The sequence below is a fragment of the Sander lucioperca genome, chromosome 15 (assembly GCF_008315115.2).
Source record: "Sander lucioperca isolate FBNREF2018 chromosome 15, SLUC_FBN_1.2, whole genome shotgun sequence".
Taxonomy (NCBI): Eukaryota; Metazoa; Chordata; class Actinopteri; order Perciformes; family Percidae; genus Sander; species Sander lucioperca.
The window spans coordinates 10,950,171-10,970,222 of record NC_050187.1 but is presented as its reverse complement, the minus strand read 5'-3'; the positions used below and the strand labels follow the sequence as shown (position 1 = coordinate 10,970,222).

General features: G+C 40.9%; 1 protein-coding gene across 1 annotated transcript; it reads right to left on the bottom strand.

The window, feature by feature from the left end:
• Window positions 1–2,788: 2,788 nt before the first annotated feature.
• Window positions 2,789–17,526, bottom strand: LOC116039427 (L-threo-3-hydroxyaspartate ammonia-lyase). Its single transcript, XM_031284280.2, has 11 exons — window positions 17,254–17,526; window positions 13,522–13,849; window positions 13,107–13,223; window positions 11,916–12,157; window positions 10,474–10,639; window positions 8,613–8,712; window positions 8,376–8,451; window positions 7,995–8,120; window positions 7,398–7,565; window positions 7,206–7,263; window positions 2,789–3,800 (listed from the first exon to the last, which is right to left on the bottom strand). Exons 1-11 carry the CDS (start codon window positions 17,367–17,369, stop codon window positions 3,702–3,704), a joined length of 1,596 nt encoding a protein of 531 aa, XP_031140140.1. The 5' UTR covers window positions 17,370–17,526; the 3' UTR covers window positions 2,789–3,701.
• Window positions 17,527–20,052: the final 2,526 nt, after the last annotated feature.

Genomic DNA, 20,052 nt, shown 5'->3' with positions numbered 1-20,052 from the left:
TACCTTCATGTGTTCCAAGTTATCATATTTAACACTATTTTTACAATATTTGTTCATACAATTTTATATTTTACAAAATTGTTACTGTATTTTTTTTTATATATTAAATTAAACTTTCAATGTTTATGTTACTGTAGTTTGGTCAAGTCTGCATTTGTACTACTTGGCTAGGCATTTAGCTATTTAATCGATTAGTTACTTTTAGTTAGCTAACTATTTGAACTGTATATTATTTTTTACCTACTTTTAAGCATTTACAAATTAATTTGAGCTAACTGTTTAGACTTCTCTGCTCGCGATTCTTAGTTCCAGGTGATTATATACTAATGAAAACATAATTACGAATATTATATTCAATTTCTGCCAAACCCCTAAATCCTACACACTGGTCCTTTTAAAACCCTGAGGTCGACGATGTCAACGGTGACAACAAATTACACGTTTTACGTCACATTCAATATCTCCAGATAAATACAGTGCAGGCACTTACTTTTTTGTTTAGAAGAGATGTGCGCCGTTTCAACGAGGTCTTGCATGCGATCGTAGGCCTTTTAGAAATGTCTTCATCCAGCATGGAATTAGTGTCTTTGTCCAATAAATCCATAATGATAAATCCATAAATCACAGAAAGGTAATCTCCGATATCTCTGCATCACTTCAAGGTAGCATCATTCTGTTTGTTTAGCATGAAGGCTAACATCTGAGCCTTTCCAAAGAGAGCTTCAGTGTGATTGTAAGTTCTTGGAACTTCAGTGTCCTTTTGGAGACTTTGCACAATAATTCCAGAACGATAAATCCACAACTGAACGGTCGTTTAGTCCTCTTTTTCTATGAAAAGGGATCAATTTACCGATGGCGCCATGGATGTACGCAAGTTAGCACCTGACAGTTACTTCCTGAATTCAGCAGAGTGTGTCGACCAATCAGATGCTGTCTTTCTGACTATCTTCTTCTTCTTTGGTGTTTTAAGGCAGCGGCAACTGCAATAGGGCATATTCTGCCACTTCCCTGACTGTGTTACTTTGCTGCTACATGTACCTAAAATGAAACAACGAACCGAAAAAAGATACGAAGTGATGTCAGGAGAAAGGCTCGCTCAGAAAATAGATAACCCAAACCTGATACAAGCAGGAGGGCCTCGTATGTAGTGTGTGTGTATTGCAGGCAGAGCTGCAAGTCATTCAGGCAGCCCTGGATGTCTAAATGAGTGTGATTTTGGCCTCCTAATGTCTCATACAGTAGCAAACAGAAAATGCATTGGAGATGGCACAACTAACTTTTTGGATAAAAGTGTATGGATTTTAATGGGAAGAAAAACCTACATTGTTTTATATTTGTGTTAGGTTCAGTGTTTCTTCTTATTGCCAAGACTTAGAGAACAATTTTCAAAAGCCAAAGATCTTATTCATTATTGTTATCTATGTGATTTCAATACGTTTCTGTGAGATTTAATTTCTGTTTAGTTTTTTTATTTCTAGTCATATAAGAATGTATACATTCATGTGACATCCCTGCAGCATATATATGTGCATATATATCCTGATAGCCCAGGTTGTTCTTGTTGCAACCACATAACAGGGATGAGGTTACACAACATTGGCGATTTTAGACCCTTTTTAGGGGGGCTCAAGCTGAGAGTTTGCGAACTTGTCTGTTAGTGACAGAGGACAAACAATTACAGATTTAAAGGGTTTAAAACAGGTTTAATATCCTGTGTCGCTGTTGCCGATGCTATGCACCTGTAACCCCATCAAGGACAGGATTAACAGTCAATCGGAGGTGGTTGTGCCAGACTCCCGCCTTTGGCTGAGTCTCTATCTAATCTGTCAGAGGGAGAGCAGGAGTGCGGTTGTAAAGTTTAACGTTGGTAGTCCCTAGAGAAGAAGTTGGTAATTCCATGGCGCAGATTAGAACCCAAATTGAAACGTAAGCAACTAAAATTGCTGAATGTTAGAACATTGTGTCAAATTGGTCGTTATTACTGTGACTTATAAAGCAGTCCTTCCAGAAAAATGCGGAGTTTTTTTGTGATTGTTGGGGGCAAAAATCCTTGATTATGCGGCATGTTTTGTTAAAAAATGCGATGGAATATGCGGGATATTTATGCAATTTTATGCAATGAAATTGCGGGAACTTGCAAAAACTGCGGTTTCATCATGGCTTCATCGTGGGGTTTGCAGCTTTTCGATGATGTTCACGTCGCGTAATTATGTCACTTCATAATGTTCCCATGGCAACAGGGGAAAATGGCTGCTCTTGTGTGAAATAAATGCAACATTTTTCAACTTTCTGCTAAGATATATGTGACTTTTTTACAACGAAAATGCGGGGATTATGAAATCATGCAAGCCCTGCATATTTTGTGTGGAAATCGGCAATTTATGCAGTGAAAGTGCGGCATATTTGAAAAAATGCGGCCCCCACATAAATATGCGGACTTTGGCTGATTATGCATTGAATTATGCCATCACATAATCGCGTTTTTCTGGAGGGACTGATAAAGTGTCAGGTTTAGTTCCATCATAGTGTCAAAAAACGTTAGCTGACGTTGTTGTTCAGTAGCTAGCTCAGAGATTATCAGCTAATGGAATTACTGATTTAGCGGGGGGTGTTTTTGCAAGGCGCTGTATCCGTGTCACATTCTCATTAGGGGCTGAGCCCCCCTAAAGGTCTGATCCTAGAATCGCCCCTGTTGCACAAGGAATCCAGGAAAACCAAAGACGGGAAAAGAATGGCTTAGACCTCAGAGCTCAGAGTTAATGTTATTTACACATCCAGCAGACACAGAGTAACATTAGCATTTATTTGAAGTTGTGTTTCAAGCAGACTGACAAACCTGTTGTCCCAATGAGGCTGAACCAGTAGCACAGGGTCATGATGTCCTCTGCTTACGGACTTAAGAGCATTAGCCCGTCTTAAACAGCCCAGTCTCCACTAGAGCTGTCTCTAGCTATTAATCTGGCCATTGGGCAGCATAAAAACAACTTACTTCCACATCCTTCCTCACTTTTACTTTTGAGAAATTACCCCCACCAATAAGAGAAAGAAGTAGAGAAGGTTTGAAATTATACATACATTTCGTTTCTCCCAAACATCAGAAAACCATCAGAACAAGTCATAGAATTAGTCCATTTTTATTTGGAGATCACTTACTTGGATTTAACTCTAACATCTCGGACAGTATAAATACAGAAATATATACAACAGTTTAAAAACAATATGGATTGAAAAATACATATATTTTATCCTGGTGGTTTAGGGAGCTGTATAGTGTGTACTTACTTTAGAAAGAGAGCACTATAAGCCTGTACTGTATCTACAGTGCATGATTCTGTGATTAAACTATTAGAACTTTATGAATCTTCTGAATGCAGTCTAACCACTTTACCGTAATTACAGGGTGCCATGATTAAAGAACAATAGCAGCATAAGTAATAGAAGTAATATGAATAGTATTCGCTACATAATCTCAAGGCTTTTCTGTATACACTTAGGTTTGCTTAACAGCCATTGTTTTAATGAGATTCCTATAACAGAGTTCATACGTGTTTAACATGTGTATATGTCATAGTAGTGTATGTTACAGGATGTGTGTGCACGTCATCTCACATTTTATGAATGTGTCATTTCGTCTTTTTTTTGTTGTTGTGTGGTTTTCTTTTCTAGTGTTAATTTAGTTTGTGTTCATGTTGTTGTTGTGATCACCGGTCCAGCCAGCATATAGACGGGTAGCGCTCACTCAGCGTCTTGCGCAGATGATTGCTCTGTGTCTTATCCCTGGTTTCCACCACACACTCCACCTGTCGAAACACACACACGCACACACACACACACACACACACACACACAGTTAGCCCTTTGACATAACACACACTAGAATGAAGGAAGTGAGCGCGTCGGCAGTTAATTATGCAACACCTTTCACCATCCGACACGGCTGGTGAATAAACAGTATGGTGCCAATTTGTCAGTGTGACTGCAGAGGCTATCCTGAAGAACCAGGACACAATGAGGCAAGATAGAATAAGGCAACTCTCGTATCAAGACAGAACAATTTCTTCAAGAAGATTATTGAATTATGTTTCTTTGCATCGGAGTTCATCCCTGTCCAGTGATAGCTTTTTTTTCATTTGTTTCAAGGTAAATGCGATTTTACCGTATTTAAACGGTAAAATCGTTTAAATACGATTAAACCGTGATCGGTTTAAGATAGGAAAGAGGAGAGAGAGGGGGGCCGACATGCAGCAAAGGGCCACAGGTCAGATTCAAACCTGGGCCGCTGCCAAGGGCTCTGCCTACATGGGGCGCACACTCTAATGGGTGAGCTAGAGGTCGCCCTGAGGTAATTACAATTTTAACGTGAGACTATGTAACTTTTGCTAAACAGCAGCCAATGCTAAAATGCTAATTCTAAAACTTTATGCGGCAGTCATGTGGTGTCACAATAATCAAAAAAATTAGTTTCCAACAGCACGTAAAGTCGGCGAAGATTTTGGTAAAAATGACTCGTCGAGTTAGTATCATAACGCAGTTACATGGCGGGCAAACGTAAATGTCGGGTTGATAGTCATTTTTTTATTTTTTATTAAATCATGTATTGAATATTAATCACAATTTGTATTATGGTATTAGGTTGAAACCGTTAGTTGCTATCCACGTAGAGTGAACTATGTTAGAAAAGTGATTTGTTAGCATTAACCCTGATAACAGGTCAGTTAATGCAATATTTTAGTGGTTTTAGGGCAATGTACTGGGACAAAATCACTAATATAAAGCTTCAAACTGGAAATAAATACTGGAAACAACTTGTTTAAATGCTCTAAGCTAGGGCTGCACGATATGACCTAAAATCAAAATCACGATTAATTGCACATTCTACCTCGATAACGATAAATGAACGATAATTAATCACGTTCTAAATCATCTTTTATTTAAGCCAAAATGTTTCCAGACGACGAACACTGCGTTTTTTTTGTTGCTCAGTTGACTCAGACTCTGTGTTTGAGTTATCCTCTATTATGCTTTCCATGCAGCTGACTGGTCCAGGCGAAGTCACGTGACTACACATGCGGTAGAATGTGACCCTCCCTTCACCAGCAATACATTTTGGATTATGAAATGATATGGAAAAAAGGGATGACCCTCCCCAACAATTTATTGATGCCTTCTGTACTGGTTTGCACTTGGCAAAGATGTATAGATACCCATTGTTTTTTTATAGCCATGTCAAACGTGACTAAACCTCTGCATTCTCATTTTACGCATTACACTCCTCTGTTATGGTGTGGTGGCCATTTCAGGAGATTTACTCACTAACATTGTTCTGGAAACACAATAAGTATGGAAACTAAATGCACACTTCCTGCATTACTTCATTACTTCAAATACTAAGTTACTGTGTGTGAGCGGGATTTATTCAGTTTGGCAGCTCAGTCTGGCTGACTAAACAGGGAGGGACCCATCTGCTAACAATAGGGGCCGAGACTGAGAGCTACATGGATAAATATGCACCAAACAAGCCACTTTGAAATTTTGCTATTCTCATGAACACAAAAGTTGGGTGACCCTCCCCCCTAGACAAAAAAAAAATTGGATGACCCTCCCATCGACAAAAAATAAAAAGACATGACCCTTCCCTATTTTCCTCCGGTGGTCCATTCCATAAATACCGAACGGTCCCTAAGGAGAAAGTAGGCCTATGAACAGGAATAAATTATCGGAATTACCGTCACTGGAAAAATACGTCGATAACAGCTTCTGAATTTCAATGTTGATACATTTTTGATTAATCGTCCAGCCCTACTCTGAGCAATACAATACAACACTTCTTTGAAGCGTCCATGTCTTTTCCACATTATGACTTAAAGCTTATGAACACACCAAAGTCAGAAGAACGGCTTCCCAACTTGGGAAATGGGAAAATCCGAGGAGCATGTGAATGCAGCATTGCAGTAGCACAAGTAGAGTCATGAAGTCTGCAAACTGACTCAGCACTGCCAGTTACACAGCAATAATGTATCTACAGTATGCTAGCACTCACTAACATTAGCCAACATAAGCTAGCTGGTCACAACAGACAAAGTAATTAAGCATGTAGCAATAAAATATCAGACTGCTTTGAATTGAGCGAGGGTGCGTTTTAGTGCTTACGAATTCAACTTTTAATTTGTAACAGGAATTTTGGTATTAATGCAGTTATGAATATTAGTAATTCATTCCTACATACTCATGGGTTCACTTCACTTTCAAATAGGAAATCACGTCTGCAATTATAAATGTTTTAAAGAGTTTTGAACCATAAAATATGCAGTTGTAAGTTGCTAATAAATTTATTTAGCTCCATATCAACTGCAGCCAACCAGTGAGAATTTTTTCACAACCTGGAAACTCAAAATGTGTTCTTTTTTAGTGGATTGTAACTGATCTATGAAGCATTAATAATTGATTTTTAAATTATGAAAACAACTTTATGAAGGGTTCCTTATTAGAAAGTGGTAGTATTTCTTGCAGTGAAAGGTTCACCAAGGGCGGGGCTAGAAGGGGGGCACGAGGTGGCACCCCCCCCCCCCCAATCCATTAGGCTAGAGTGCTGTCAATCTGACAATTGTGATTTCCATTTGCTCAGAGTATCACTTGGCTGCCTGTTCTGCCAATTATCCCAGCCCTTGTCACATGACCAATTAATGTTTCCATGATGACTATCCAAAATTGTGATACCATGGAACCAGCACTGGAATTGGAATTTTTTTTAAAAAGTTGCACACTGAGCTTATAGAAAATGTGTATTGTATTCGGATATACAATTTGTTTAAAATGAAAACAAATAAAACTAAGAATGAATGTGATGTTTTATTTAGCAGAATTACATTATGTTCTATCCTATCCAATATTTCCTATATTTCTAAGCAGATTTTCTATGCTGTATTCTGATAAAATGCCCACCCCCGGCCCCCCTGACTGTTTATTGCCCGTGCCACCCCACTTAAAAAATCCTGGAATCGCCCCTGCCGCATACACATTCTACAAAAAACTGCATAGATATCTCTATATTTCACTTGATTTGTATTTTTGGCCCTCTGAGTCACGCAATGTTTTCCTGCCAATTCAAAGCCATAAGTTCCATGGCAATGACAGAAAAAGAAGATGAGTGGATTGAAGAGGAGGAGGAAAAAGAATGAGGTGAAGAAGAGAGATTAGTCGTCTACCTTTGCCTTGAAGAGGTCTGACTTGTCACTTTGTCTCCGATGGCAGACGTCCAACAACCTGGGAGGAAAAAAGACAAAGAGAAAGCAAAGAATTAAGGGTAAAGTCAAGGGACATTAAACATTAAAACAGATTGGCCCTTAGCATGAAGCGACTGAGTAGAAGATCTTTAAATGGAAGGATGTTGACCCTACCTGACGTCCTCTCTGGACAGGACGTCCAGCAGCTTAGCCATGTCTCCTGGCCATTCTCCCAGCTTCACAGAGAACTTACTGACCCGATCGTCCAGCACCAGGGCTCGGTCCACACACTGCCTCATCAGCTCCAGCTCCATGTTAGCGCTGCTCACCACTACAGCGACCCTACAGCAGACACACACACAAACACACCAACACACACACACACACACACACACACACACACACACACACACACACACACACACACACACACACACACACACAGAGGAAGTCTTGTTTAATCTGCAGCCAAAGGGATTAGCTCTGCTGACATTGCTGTATTGCCAACATGTTGGCTTCTCAGGCATGAAGAAAAATGTCTCAGCCCTCACAGGACTATATTCAATATGATACAAAGGCTTTTACATAATTAAATAAAAAAACTACACACATGATACTTCTACTGTATAAACATGAAAAGGAATGCTTTAGTTACAAGATATTTACCTATTAAAAGCAATACATGAATGCTGCTGTCTGTTCCTGACTTCTGTCAGAGCATTTCCCAAAAGGGCTCAGTCAGGTTCAATAATATTAACAAGTCTGACCCACTTTTTGCCTTTCAGTTCCGGTAGTTGTCCAGCCAAGATGGCAGCCAGTCCCATGGCTCCCTCTGTGTCAACAGTGGAGCGTTCAAACTCCTGAAACCGCAGCATCGCCACCAGAGAGTCCTCCTCACTGTGTTTGCAGAGGCAAAGAAAGCAAAAAAAGGGGACAGCAGCCTTTCAATTAAATATCACAATTAGTAAACAAGAGAGCATTCCCAAAGTCCGTTACTTTTTAAAATGAGGTTTGATGTGAGAAGATTTAGTCAAAATTTCAGCAGTCAAAAGATGGCTTATAACAGTGAAGCATAATCTGAATTTTAACAGGCCATATTTTTTTCACACACTAGATAGTAAAACCTTTCAAAGTGCTGTGGAGATGCAGTACCTGACAGTGATGACTTTATCTACTAGTTTCTTTGCCAGCTGGAAGGTGTTAACACCCAGGGAACGCTCCATAAGATCTGAGAAGAGACAGAAGATCAACATACGATCAGTTACTGCTGGAGAGAAATCATGAAGCCATATGTGCAGATACTAATGATGTCCATGCAACGTTCATGTGACAGTTCTGTGCTACATGTCTGGAACCAGAAGCGACTAATAACTTTTGAACTGAGCTTACCTCCATAGAGTTTCTTATTGGGGTTGCTGTGCAAGTCTTTGATTGGACTGTCAGTTTTCAGAGATTGTAGCAGCAGAGGGAAACCTTCTGGTTCAACTCCCTGTTGGAGAAAGTCCATGTAGTTTTACCATACTACCACATTTATAAACAAGAGGCTACAGCCATGCTAGCCTCTGTGAGGCTATGTTTAGACACAACGGTGCTTTGAGCTAAATGCTAACGTAAGCATGCTAACAATTTCAATGCCAACACACTGATGTTTAGCAGGTACAGTATGTTTACCATGGTCACCATTTTGGTGTAACATGTTAGCATGCTAACATTTGCTAATAAGCACCAAACACCAAGTACAGCTGAGGCTTTTGGTTTGCAAGTATTTTGTCATAAACCAAAGTATTGGACAAAATTACATTTTGACCTGATGGTGGCACTAGATGTAAAAGTAAAGGATCACCAAAGTTATAAAAAATTATCCTGAGGGGGACATAAATGTCTGTACCTAATTTCATAGCAATCCATCAAATGGTTGTTAAAGGTCCAATGTGTATATACATATATCGCAATCAACTCTCTCGCACCACGCAGTTCAAAGTACGTATTACAGCTACGGTAGCCTTCACGCTTCAAAAAGCCGGTCTCCTGCTCTTTTCAATATCCTTTTTCTTTTTCTGGGCGAAGAAGAAGACTCCTGTTACTGTAATTTGGATTTTGAATACGTGTGGTCCTCCATGTTTCCTTCTCTACCCATTAGCAGCGTTAGCAGCACCTGTGAGTTTATTATGTGACAGCGAAAACGCGAAAGGCGGAGCAGTATGTCCTGTATGTCCCTTACCGGCTAACGTATTTCAAGATGGCACATGAATATAGAGCGTCTACCCCAGTTCATGCGAATGCAAATGTAAAATTTCAAGCCAAAAGGAATACTTGGAATTGATGGTGGTGGTAAATATTCATGAAAAAGGACAAGTTTGTGAACGGGCAACCCAGATTTTGATAATGAACAACTAAACACGTTACACACTGGACCTTTAAGATATTTCAGTCCGGACCAAAGTGGTGGCTCTACCGACCAACCCACAAAAAATGCCATCTATAGAGTCGCTGGTGTGTTTAAAAATATTATGTTTCAATCCCATAATTCATTATGCCTATTCTCCCTAATCTACATGTATCCCTTTTATGATACAAGCTGAATCCAGGACATTAAATGCAAGAACCTTTTTTCTTCATATTCACCTAGAACATGTAATGCAGACATGTTGCTACTCAGGCAGACTTCATTTCAAAATAAAATCGCTCATGCAAGCATTCTGCCCACTGTAATTACATGCACTACATCTTCGATCATGGATGTATTATAAGACTGTCGTCAATACTTTACATTAATAAAATATGAAGAAATTGTATGATTACTATGATGAAAACAGGACCATGTTCACTGCTGGGATAAACATGACAGTAAACTTGACTGATTGCTTCCTCATACATATAGGGCAATTTCTGTATAATTGAAAAAAAGACTGTTGTGTTCCTCCAGTGTAAACGGAGCTAAAGCTGCCAGAGTTTCAGCTGTGGGCAGATAGTGGAACAAGGGAAACACTTTAAATACATTTATCTAGTTAAGAAAGAAATGCAAATGAAATGGAAAATAACACTTGGATCAACACTAGGGAGATGTAGGAGGAGACTCTTCTTTGCAATAAGAAGTAGCCTAAGGGTGTATGGGAAATGTGACCTCATTTTAAGAAACAGCATTAAACACCACTGGTGTGAGATAGAGGCAACTCATCCCATACATTATAGGTATAGTGGTTAAACATGTTTATAGACTCTAAAAGCTCATTTCTGAGCGATTACTTACTACGACAAGAACTCGTGAGTTGAGGTGTTTGATGGCTGCAGCTGTACCAGCCAGTAGACCATACTGTCCAGCTGCAGGAACAACCACTGCATCCAGTTTGGACACTTGCTCTAAGATCTCCATGCCAACTGTGCCCATACCTGCCAGGTACGCTGCACTTTCATCTCTGGACATCAGAAAACAGAGAGAATGAAAAAGAATGAATCAGGTGAAAATGATCAGCTGACTTCATAGGTGTCCTTTGTTATACCCTTCTCATCTTTGCCTCTCCAGTTGCTCTGAACTGTGCACAAAAATAGCAGACTTTGTTTCAACAGATAAAAGAAGTTACAATTTTTTCTTTATGTCAAAACCTGGCTCCTACATTATCCACAATGCAACTCAACTGCAGACAGTTCAGTCAGAGATTCGGCTGTGTTAGGGTAGGCTGCTCCAGCTAGCCACAAGCAGAGATGAAGAGCGGGCTACACTGCTCTCTTTCTAACTCCATCCTACAAGATTTCTTTTCATTTTCAAACGCTGACTCGTGGGACATCATTTGAGGCAATTTATCTAATTTTGCCCAGCTCCCTCTGGAGACACAAAATGCTTGATACAACTTTGTTTTCCACATATGCTCGGTACTCTCCAAGACCAGTTAACCAACTTTAATGTGTAATATGGGTGGAGTTCCCCTTCCTAAACACATGAAATGCCTTCCACTGACCACTGCCTATAGTTTGCAGTAACTCACCAGCTGTAACAACAGAACAGATATTCATGGCAGGAATTTTGATATGCGATAAAAGGTCTAAACCTTGTGTAACCAACTTGTTTCAGGCCAGTGTGTCAGTCTCACAATAAAGTTTGTCTTTAATACTGCAAGTGTTGCTTGAGTTTTGACCCTTTAAGACTCTACTTTCGCCATGCATCTCAAAAAAGTGAGCCTAGTCCAGAAACCCCCACTCTACATTTTTGACATCATAACATGCCTTTGGTGTGGGAGATCTGGGTTCAATTCCCACTGCGATGCATAAACCAATGTGTCCTTGAGCCAGACACTTATCCCCTAGTTGCTCCAGAGCAAGTAGACCTCTGCAGGTAGACCTCTGATATATAGCAATGTAAGTCGCTTTGGATAAAAGCGTCAGCTAAATGACATGTAATGAAAATCACAGGTGTAATTAATAACATTAACAGTTATATATAGAGTCCGGTGAATACTGGCTCACTGGATTGGCTGGGAGCAGAGCCGTCGTTAGTTACACCTGTGCTTTTCCTGCTCTGACAAATCAAAATATCTGCCTGTCAAATCCAAACAAAACTGCAAACTACAAGTGAACGTATTCTCCAATTTACTTTAAGCATTTAAGTATTTTTTTTTTAGCAATACTCCTATCGGTTGATGGTTGAGAATGTCAACACTACAGTGAAATGTTAGAGTAAGTATGAGTGGGACTGACTCTTCCAGGTAGAGGTATCCGTTCTCTGTGGCCAAATGGCAGGCGTGGTTCTGGGAGTCGTGGCTGGTGCTGCCGTAGGAGATGACCATAGCGCCGTAGTCTCTGTAGATCCGGAGGCGAGGCGAGGAGCAGCATGACGGCATGATGACAAACACCGGGATTTTCAGCTCCACTGCATGGTGAGCCACGGCCATGGAGAAGTTACAGTCAGTAGCCACGATCACTCCCTTCCTCTGCTGCGCCTGGAGGGACGAAAACACATGCTGAGCATATATTTACATATAATAAATATGTACACACAGCCAACATCAATAGATTTGGTGGACGTCAATGAAGAATCCTCTACAGTGTATACTGAAATGTTAACAAAGATATAACGTAAATTAGTGAGCTTTAGAGGTACTGGTAGGTGGATTTTGGTAGCCAGGCTAGCTATTTTCCCCCGATTCAAGTCTTTATGCTAAATTAAGCTAACCTTATATTTAACTAACTAATAATTAACTAATATTCTCATCTAAGTCTCCACCAGAAAGGGAATGCGCATATTTCCCAAATTGGCAAACTATTTCTTTTAAAAGGGCTTCAGAGTAATACAAAATATTTCATTACAACACTTCAGTGTGTAGGTTGATTTCTGGCTTCAAATGTGCCACATAAAGCATAATATACTGTACACAACAAAACCATCATCAACTTGAAAACTTGCAACCAAATGAGGCCTTCCATGTCATATTGCCTCTTTCCTAAGCCAGTGTTTCTCAAACTCTAGAACACAATACCCATAATCCCTGATGCTTCCTGTCACAAAGAAGATCTTTGTCCTCTCAATCCATCACCCCTTATCCTCGCCAGAAACTTAAAATAGCCTACACCTAAGAAACCCAGAAGCAAAGCTTCATTGGTAGTCCATTTATACTGTTGACAATGATTGAAATTCAAAAGGGAAATGAGACTCAATTGCTCATAGACATACAATATACGCCTGCAAAGGAACACATTGCCAAGCCCCTGCCAATTAAAGCTGCACTCAGACTATTTTTAACCCTACATTTCAGTAATGGTCAGTTAGCACGTGTGTCTGCACGAACACACACATACCGTAGTGAATCACACTAGCTGTGACCTCACACACAGGAAAGGATCATCCTCTCTCCCTCTCTCTCTCTCTCTCTCTCTCTCTCTCTCTCTCACCTGTGTGAGGGAGGTGAGCAGGTACAGGACTCCTCTCTCCTTCACAGAGCCTGTGTAGTGCAGGTGTTCCTTCTTCAGGTAGATCTCCATCCCGTACTGTTTGGACAGTCTGGAATACTGCACACACAAAAAAGAAGCAGCATGTTAATGTAAGAGCAGCTCTATGTTTATCTTTAGAAGTGATCTGAACTTTACAGTCGGTGAAAAACTATTACTTCAATTATTCTACCCTGTGTCCAAGGAGTGTATATTTCTTGCAATGGCGAAATGAATTTAGCCTCGTTTGTCCATTCCTTTTAGTCCTTACTTTTACACTGTTTCTGGGTTTCTGAGACATTCAAACATTTTTGAACCCGCCACTTTCTTTCCCACCACATCACTTCAAACTACGTAAGGTCATGCTCTGCTAGCGTACCGTGCAGGGTGTCTTCTGTATCACTGTCTGGATCCTGAAGGCCGCTGCGCTGATGTCCTCAAAGCGGAGAAACTGGACAAGAGGCCTGTGGACGTTCCGGAATTCGCTGAGGCGTCTGGTTTTGGGGGGGTCCATGAGCTTGATCTCAGGACCCTCCACCACCTTGGTGTCATAGACCTTCACATCCCCATTGATAAGGTCCTCCTCACCAAAGTCCTTCAGCCGCTCTGGTTCAATGAGGGTGGCTCTGCCGCTCACAGTGCCGTTACTGACGGGGCCACATTTGTAAGAGCCGCCAGGCTGACTGGGGCCCAGACGCAACTCATCTCTGGGAAAGAAGACAACAGACAGACGATACGTTTAAATTTCAAATCATTTGTGAAAACTGACCTGTACTCTAGCTAAATGAATAAGGTGAATTCTAATTTGGGATTTACCCTCTACTTGATTAGAGTTTGTTTCAAAAGGCAACAGAAGTCTGACAAAATAATCGTAATGTAATCATCGTGATGAATTAGATCTAGACAAGTTTCAAGGACTGAAGAAACCGACTTTAGTTACTTTCTACCTAGTTTAATCTATGTAGTCTATCATTTACAGATAATAAACTTCCAGAAATGTTATTCTCACTCAGAGAAATCTGGTGGGTAAAAGTGTACTGTATGATAAAATATTTGCAGAAACAAAAAACATTCAAACAGAAGTAGATCTTAGATAGGGCAGAGTGAAAGAGATCAAATCAACACGAGTTTATGTTTTTAAACTTACAAATTAGAGTCTCACTTGGATATGAACCAGAATAGAAAGTAGTGATGTCTATGTGTGGCCTCCAGCAAACAATATCAGTGAAATGTGAAAATCTTAGAAGACCACAGTAATCCCTTAAATCACCACTTTCACTTACTGCCCTCAGGGCCAAGGTACAGAGTCCCATGTGCAAAGAAAAAATCCTTTGTCCCTGTTACCAAAAAATATCGTAACCAGTGAGGACAGACACTTCTTGAAGCCTGTTTGCTACCTCAGCACACAACACTTTATATGTATTTATTTCATCTTGAGTCATCACCATTGAGTACATGGTTCTCCTAATGTAGCTTCTATTGTGTGTAAATGTGTTTTGATGTGTCTTGGCTGGCTGTGATATGATGCAAACCAAAGACACATTTCTGCCTGTTGCATGCAAAAAGTAGACAATTAAGATTTTTTAATTATAGGTTCTAAACTCGTTCCTGAGAAAACGGTTTTCAATGATAACATCTAGTGTCGTCAGTATACGGTGTTAGAGCTGCAAGAAAGTTGATTTGTTGAACTTGCATACCCCCAAACACCTTCAGTCCAAAAAAAAAATCCCATTAGACACTGAAACTGTAATTCAGAGCCACCAGTCCTAATAACATTTGAGATCGGGTGTAAGTGACATTTTTGGATAATCCCTGAACTGATTCAATTGAAAATAAACAGACTCTGGCATGAAGGTACCATATGTGAATGTCCCCCCACACACAAACACAAACCAATGGTCAATCAATTCATCTTAGACTGAGTCTAAGATGAATTGATTCACCTTTCATGCCAACCCAGCTTCCACTCACTGTGACGGATTACATCTAGAAGTCAATTAATGATTCATTGGCTCCTCTTTTTAGTGGACGCACAAACGATTAAAGTGTCAATTTAAGGCCACATGCAGGACAGTTTGATTTATAACAGCTCAGGAAATGGCCATTGAATATAATCACTGAATGACTCGGAGTGCCTTGGTAGCCGAGTGGTTACAGCGTATGCCATATTTGCTTAAGGGGTTCAAATCTGGCCTTGGGACCTTTGTTCCATGCCATACCCCTCTCTCTCTTCCCCATTCTTATTCTGTCCACTTTCAAACAGAGGTGCAAATGCCCCAAAAAAGAATTTGGAAAAAGTACAACTCATTTGAATAGTTTAATTTCCTCCTAAATATACTGACTCTACTTTCATTTCTCAAATGACATTGCACATTATAAACACAATAATGGGATAACACCCTTTGCAGATTAACCCTGTCACTTAGCCACTAAAGCAGATCACAAATGGTCTATGTTTGAATAAGGTTGAGCAGCGGAGCCATGCCAGTTGTATCCAGATCTACAGTATGAGCACAAAGTTGTCTTAGTGTTTTTTTAACTTGACAGATGAGTGGGGTTTGCTGCGTCATGAGAGTCCAGATAGAGCTGAGTAACTGAAGAAGAGTAACGTTGAAAAGAATCCAGTGATGAAAATGCTTCAGGATGAGCTTTTAGTGTGTTAACATACCAAGAGGCCACCAGGTGGAGCTGTTCTCCCAAACAACCATCTGAATCTGCCCGCACTCTGCAGAGAACATCCCAGTCTATTCATATCACAGTGATCTGTCATTAACAATACCGCAACCTTTCACCTCGTCCTCAGGGTCCATTACTGCCCTCTGTCCCATTTCAGTCTGTTATTCAGGCGCAGTGGGCTCTTAACAAGACTGTGAATTGAAACGTCCGAGGTTGCACCTGTGATTAGGGTGCTTTGGTTCAAAAACAGAGTTCACAAACAACATCAAAGAGGGAAAAGAGCAACACGGCAGCTAGTATCAAGCCTCAAAAAGCCTCCACAAAAGAGATGGTAAAAATAGCTTCTTTAAATTCAAATTGGTACAAAAAATAAAAAGTGAGGACAAAGCAAAAGGGAAGGAGACATTTCAGCCCACCAGCCTTTCATCATTGCACTCTCAGCTTCTTAATGTCCTTTTAACGATGAATGCCCTAACTGGCTGCAGAGTTGCTTTCTTTTTTATTACTGGAACAATGTTCACTTGAGAGGAGAAAATGTCTCCAAGCACAATATGACTGATTGTTGTTGCATTGTTGTAAGTGCAATTCTGCATATTTCTGTCATAAGGGCGACGGCATGACAGCTTTCTTTGTCTGATACCACAAGTAGCACCTGAAGGTTTGGATACTCACAACAAAGTACTTGGAAGTTAGTATATTGACCAAAATCATTCCAATGTATTAAATCCTGACAATCATGCTATTCCGTGTTGGCTAAGACCCTACTGTAGATGTGATGTCTTTTATATATTGCACAAAGCAGTGGCACAGTATTGCACTAAAAGGATTCGTGATCAACCTACCTCTTTGATCCTATGCCACGTCTTTCTCTAAATCTATGACAATTACCTGGGGACGAAGAGGAGAATAAGGTAGGCAACTATGCGAAGGAGCAAGTCTACCAGGGTTTGGAAGGTTGGGAGTAGCTCTCCTCTAAAAGGAACAGGAGCTGAGGACGAGGAAAGAGAAGACGGGGAAATGGAAGAGGAGGAGGCCATTTCTGCCTGGGACCTGGATGGAGCAGGAGAAGGTTTGGAGGGAACCATCTGAAGAGAAAGATGGTTGGAAGGGAGTTCGTAAAACCTTGATTTGGGGATCGCAGCAGCCAAACATGGATTTGGAAGACAAGTGGGTGGTTGTGTTGATTTCCTTTTGCATTTAAGGTGAGGAGGAAGTGGCAGAGGAAGAGATTGGAGATTTGAGGGTGTGCTTGTCGGGGTAGGATGCAAACAAAGTGGAAAAGAAGGAATGGAAGTAACTGAAGAAAGAGGCACTGAGGCTGTGGAGGTAGAAGTCATCTGTACCTTGGGCAGAAGGTAAATCTGTTGCTACGGGTCTGCGCTGGTTAGGGAAGGGGTGTGGGGGATCCAGGGGGCTACATGTTGTAATTTCCCACCTCTGCCAGAAAGGGTCATTCTCCTCGCAGTCTTTAACTGCAGGCCTGGGTGCGTACAAACGCTCAAGCCGCTCGCTTAAGTAGCTTGAGTAGAATATCTGGGCAGCAAAGTTCATCCTGATCGAAGCACTGTCCTCCCGCAGTCCAACAAGTCTCTGTATCCGAAACCCTCTCCTCCTCCGGCTGCTGTGGTGTGTCCCTTGGATAAGAGGACACTGACTGGAGCTTCTCCCACGGTGTAACGTCCCCTGCCCCAGCCCCCTCCCTCTTTCCCTGCCCAGAGGCTATTTAAGAAGGGATTACCCAGGGACACATGCATGGTGGCTCTGCAGTGTCTCTTCAATGGCCTGGCACCTCCCAAGGCTCTATTCCTGGTCCCAGACCGGGATTACTATCCCATTCTATGACGTTGTGCTAATCAGACAGTCTAAGGAGATAGATGCAGACTTAGGGTTTATCTAGGGAGCAGTGATCTGGAGGCTCAACCACAGTGAAGAAACAACTATGGATGAAGGATCAGAAATGAAAGAAAGTGGGGTGGTGGGTGCCTGCAAGTTTGTGTCCAGAGAATTGCAGGATCCAATAATTGTATCTACAGAATTAGTGAAAAGGAGCCATAAGTATCTCCATTTTCCATATCTAGAATCCAGATGCACCTCAAACTGCTCTCTGAGATACATAAAGGGTATACTGTGGACAATTTTCTGTTGTAATCTGAAAGAAACTGAAGCAGGATGTTGCTGCAGAAAAGCAAGGCTTCCCTGAATATAGAGTACATGTAGTAAAACTGTAGAGAGAGGCTGCCATCCACACAGATAACAGAGACTTTATAGAAAGTGGAGTAAAGTTAAATTGTCTGCTGCCAGCACTCAGCAGGCAGTCAAGATCCTATTCAGCTCTGATCGGATGTCCAACCTGTCCCTCAAATCTGAACTGAGGAGGGACAGTGATGCCAGCGTTCACTGGACATGCTCCTTCTAAATAATGGATGTGCCCCAAGTCAAATCACTACAGGAATATGTCAAATCAGAGATAATCCCTTCAGCAATGTCTCAAACTGAATTTGCAAGTAAATTTGAGAGTAGTGAATGGAGTGTAAAATGGGTGGAGCTTACAGCCTTAGCATACAGATAGTGACAAGTAAGTCAGAAGGAAATTAAGAGGTTTTCTTGTAACAGTCTAAAATCTCCAGTAGTGATTATCTGCTGATACCATTCCAGCCAGATCTGACCTAGCACCTATAAGATGATCTGATCTGAAATTAAATAGAAAATAGCCAATACTTACAAATTGACATACATTTATTTATTGTTTGTTTTTATTGGTAAGATGACACAATTTCAAGTCTAGTAGGCTCTGACCAGTCCACAGACACTTCTAGTAAGCAGAAATGCACATACTCTGTAGGGGCAGGGAAACGCTCATATTTGAGTGGTAGTACGTAAATTCTGCAAATGCCAAATTGCAAGCAGCTCCTCCTCTTTCACTGCATTGCACGGAGAAATAGAAGCCTACTTTTGAAACAAAGCAGTTTGCTTAAGTGGTCACAAAAAGACGTCGTGAAGAGCAGAGTGGAAGAAACTCAAGTCAGCCATCATTCTATCATCAACCCAGACACCTAGTCCTGCGCCAGTTTCTCTTCAACAAGTGCCAAGAAGTAACAACACGTACGTGGCAGCTAATTCTGCCCTTTCCCCGTCAGCAGCAGCATGTGACTTAGCACTTGATTCTCCAACTAAGACATCCACACCTCCATGTCAAAGCATAGGTACCTGCAGCCATGCACGCAGAAAAGCAGATTCAAATATTTTAAATGGCCAAGAATGAATATGAACCATATTTTACAAGGCCACACAGGGGTTACAGGGGCTACCCCTAAGCTCACACCAGAGAGGCAGTTGGGCCAATCAGAGGGGCACATTTTGACACATCAAAATGATACTTTACTTTACTACCTATACACACACTAAAGCTGCCAGAATGCTTCTTTAAATATGCTTGTTGGATGGTTGAATTGTGTCACAACGCGACACATAAATCAATCAGAAAATTGGATAATAGAAACTTTATGCGGCAGAAAAGATTTGCATGATTTCAAATATAACTTTCTTTGTTTAGACAGACAAGGGAGTGAAGTTAGCCGGACAGCTGAAGTTATAATAGCGTAGAAAATGTAAATTAATGGGACTGTTGATGAGGATTTATAGTTTTGTCAACGGAAGTTATAAATGCACAGACCATGGGAGGAACATTTGAATATCTGAAAGATTAATCTTCATAATTTGGAAACTATGGTACCATTTGATGAAATGTCCATCATGCAGGCAGTAAAGATTTGGTACCAGTCTACTCATCATATGGTGAGTAAGCTGACCACATGACAAAGCTCAAAAAAAAACCTTGGAGTAGTGCTTTCAGTCAAGCTGTTGATAGTTCCTGTAAGTACAGCAAATGTACAATAGGATTAGGACACAGTCAATGGAAACCAAAGGTCAGCTAATGACTTGTCTTAAAAGCAAAGGGTGGAGCTTTGTTTCTTTTGACGGAGTCACAGACTTCACACACACAACCACACACCTCACCCAAATGAGATTTACAGTAGCTGCTTAAAAAGAGGCAGAACGACGGTGTTTGCCAGGGGCCAGGCAGGTACAGAGAGCTGACAACAACAAGGTTTAGTGAGGGCCATGTTCAGGTGAAGATGACTGTTTGACTGGATAAAATGATGAAAGCAACAACGAGGGTCCAGTGGTGGAATGTGACTAAGTACATTTACCCAAGTAGGCTACTGTACTTAGG

Bases quoted from the DNA above. Each gene is read 5' to 3' on its own strand.
- LOC116039427 (XM_031284280.2), bottom strand. From the start codon at position 17,369: ATGAACTTTGCTGCCCAGATATTCTACTCAAGCTACTTAAGCGAGCGG. The intron at 8,121-8,375 runs GTACTGCATCTC...CTGCAAACACAG, and splicing joins GATAAAGTCATCACTGTCAG to TGAGGAGGACTCTCTGGTGG. The intron at 7,264-7,397 runs GTAGGGTCAACA...TTTTCCTCCCAG, and splicing joins CTGTCCAGAGAGGACGTCAG to GTTGTTGGACGTCTGCCATC.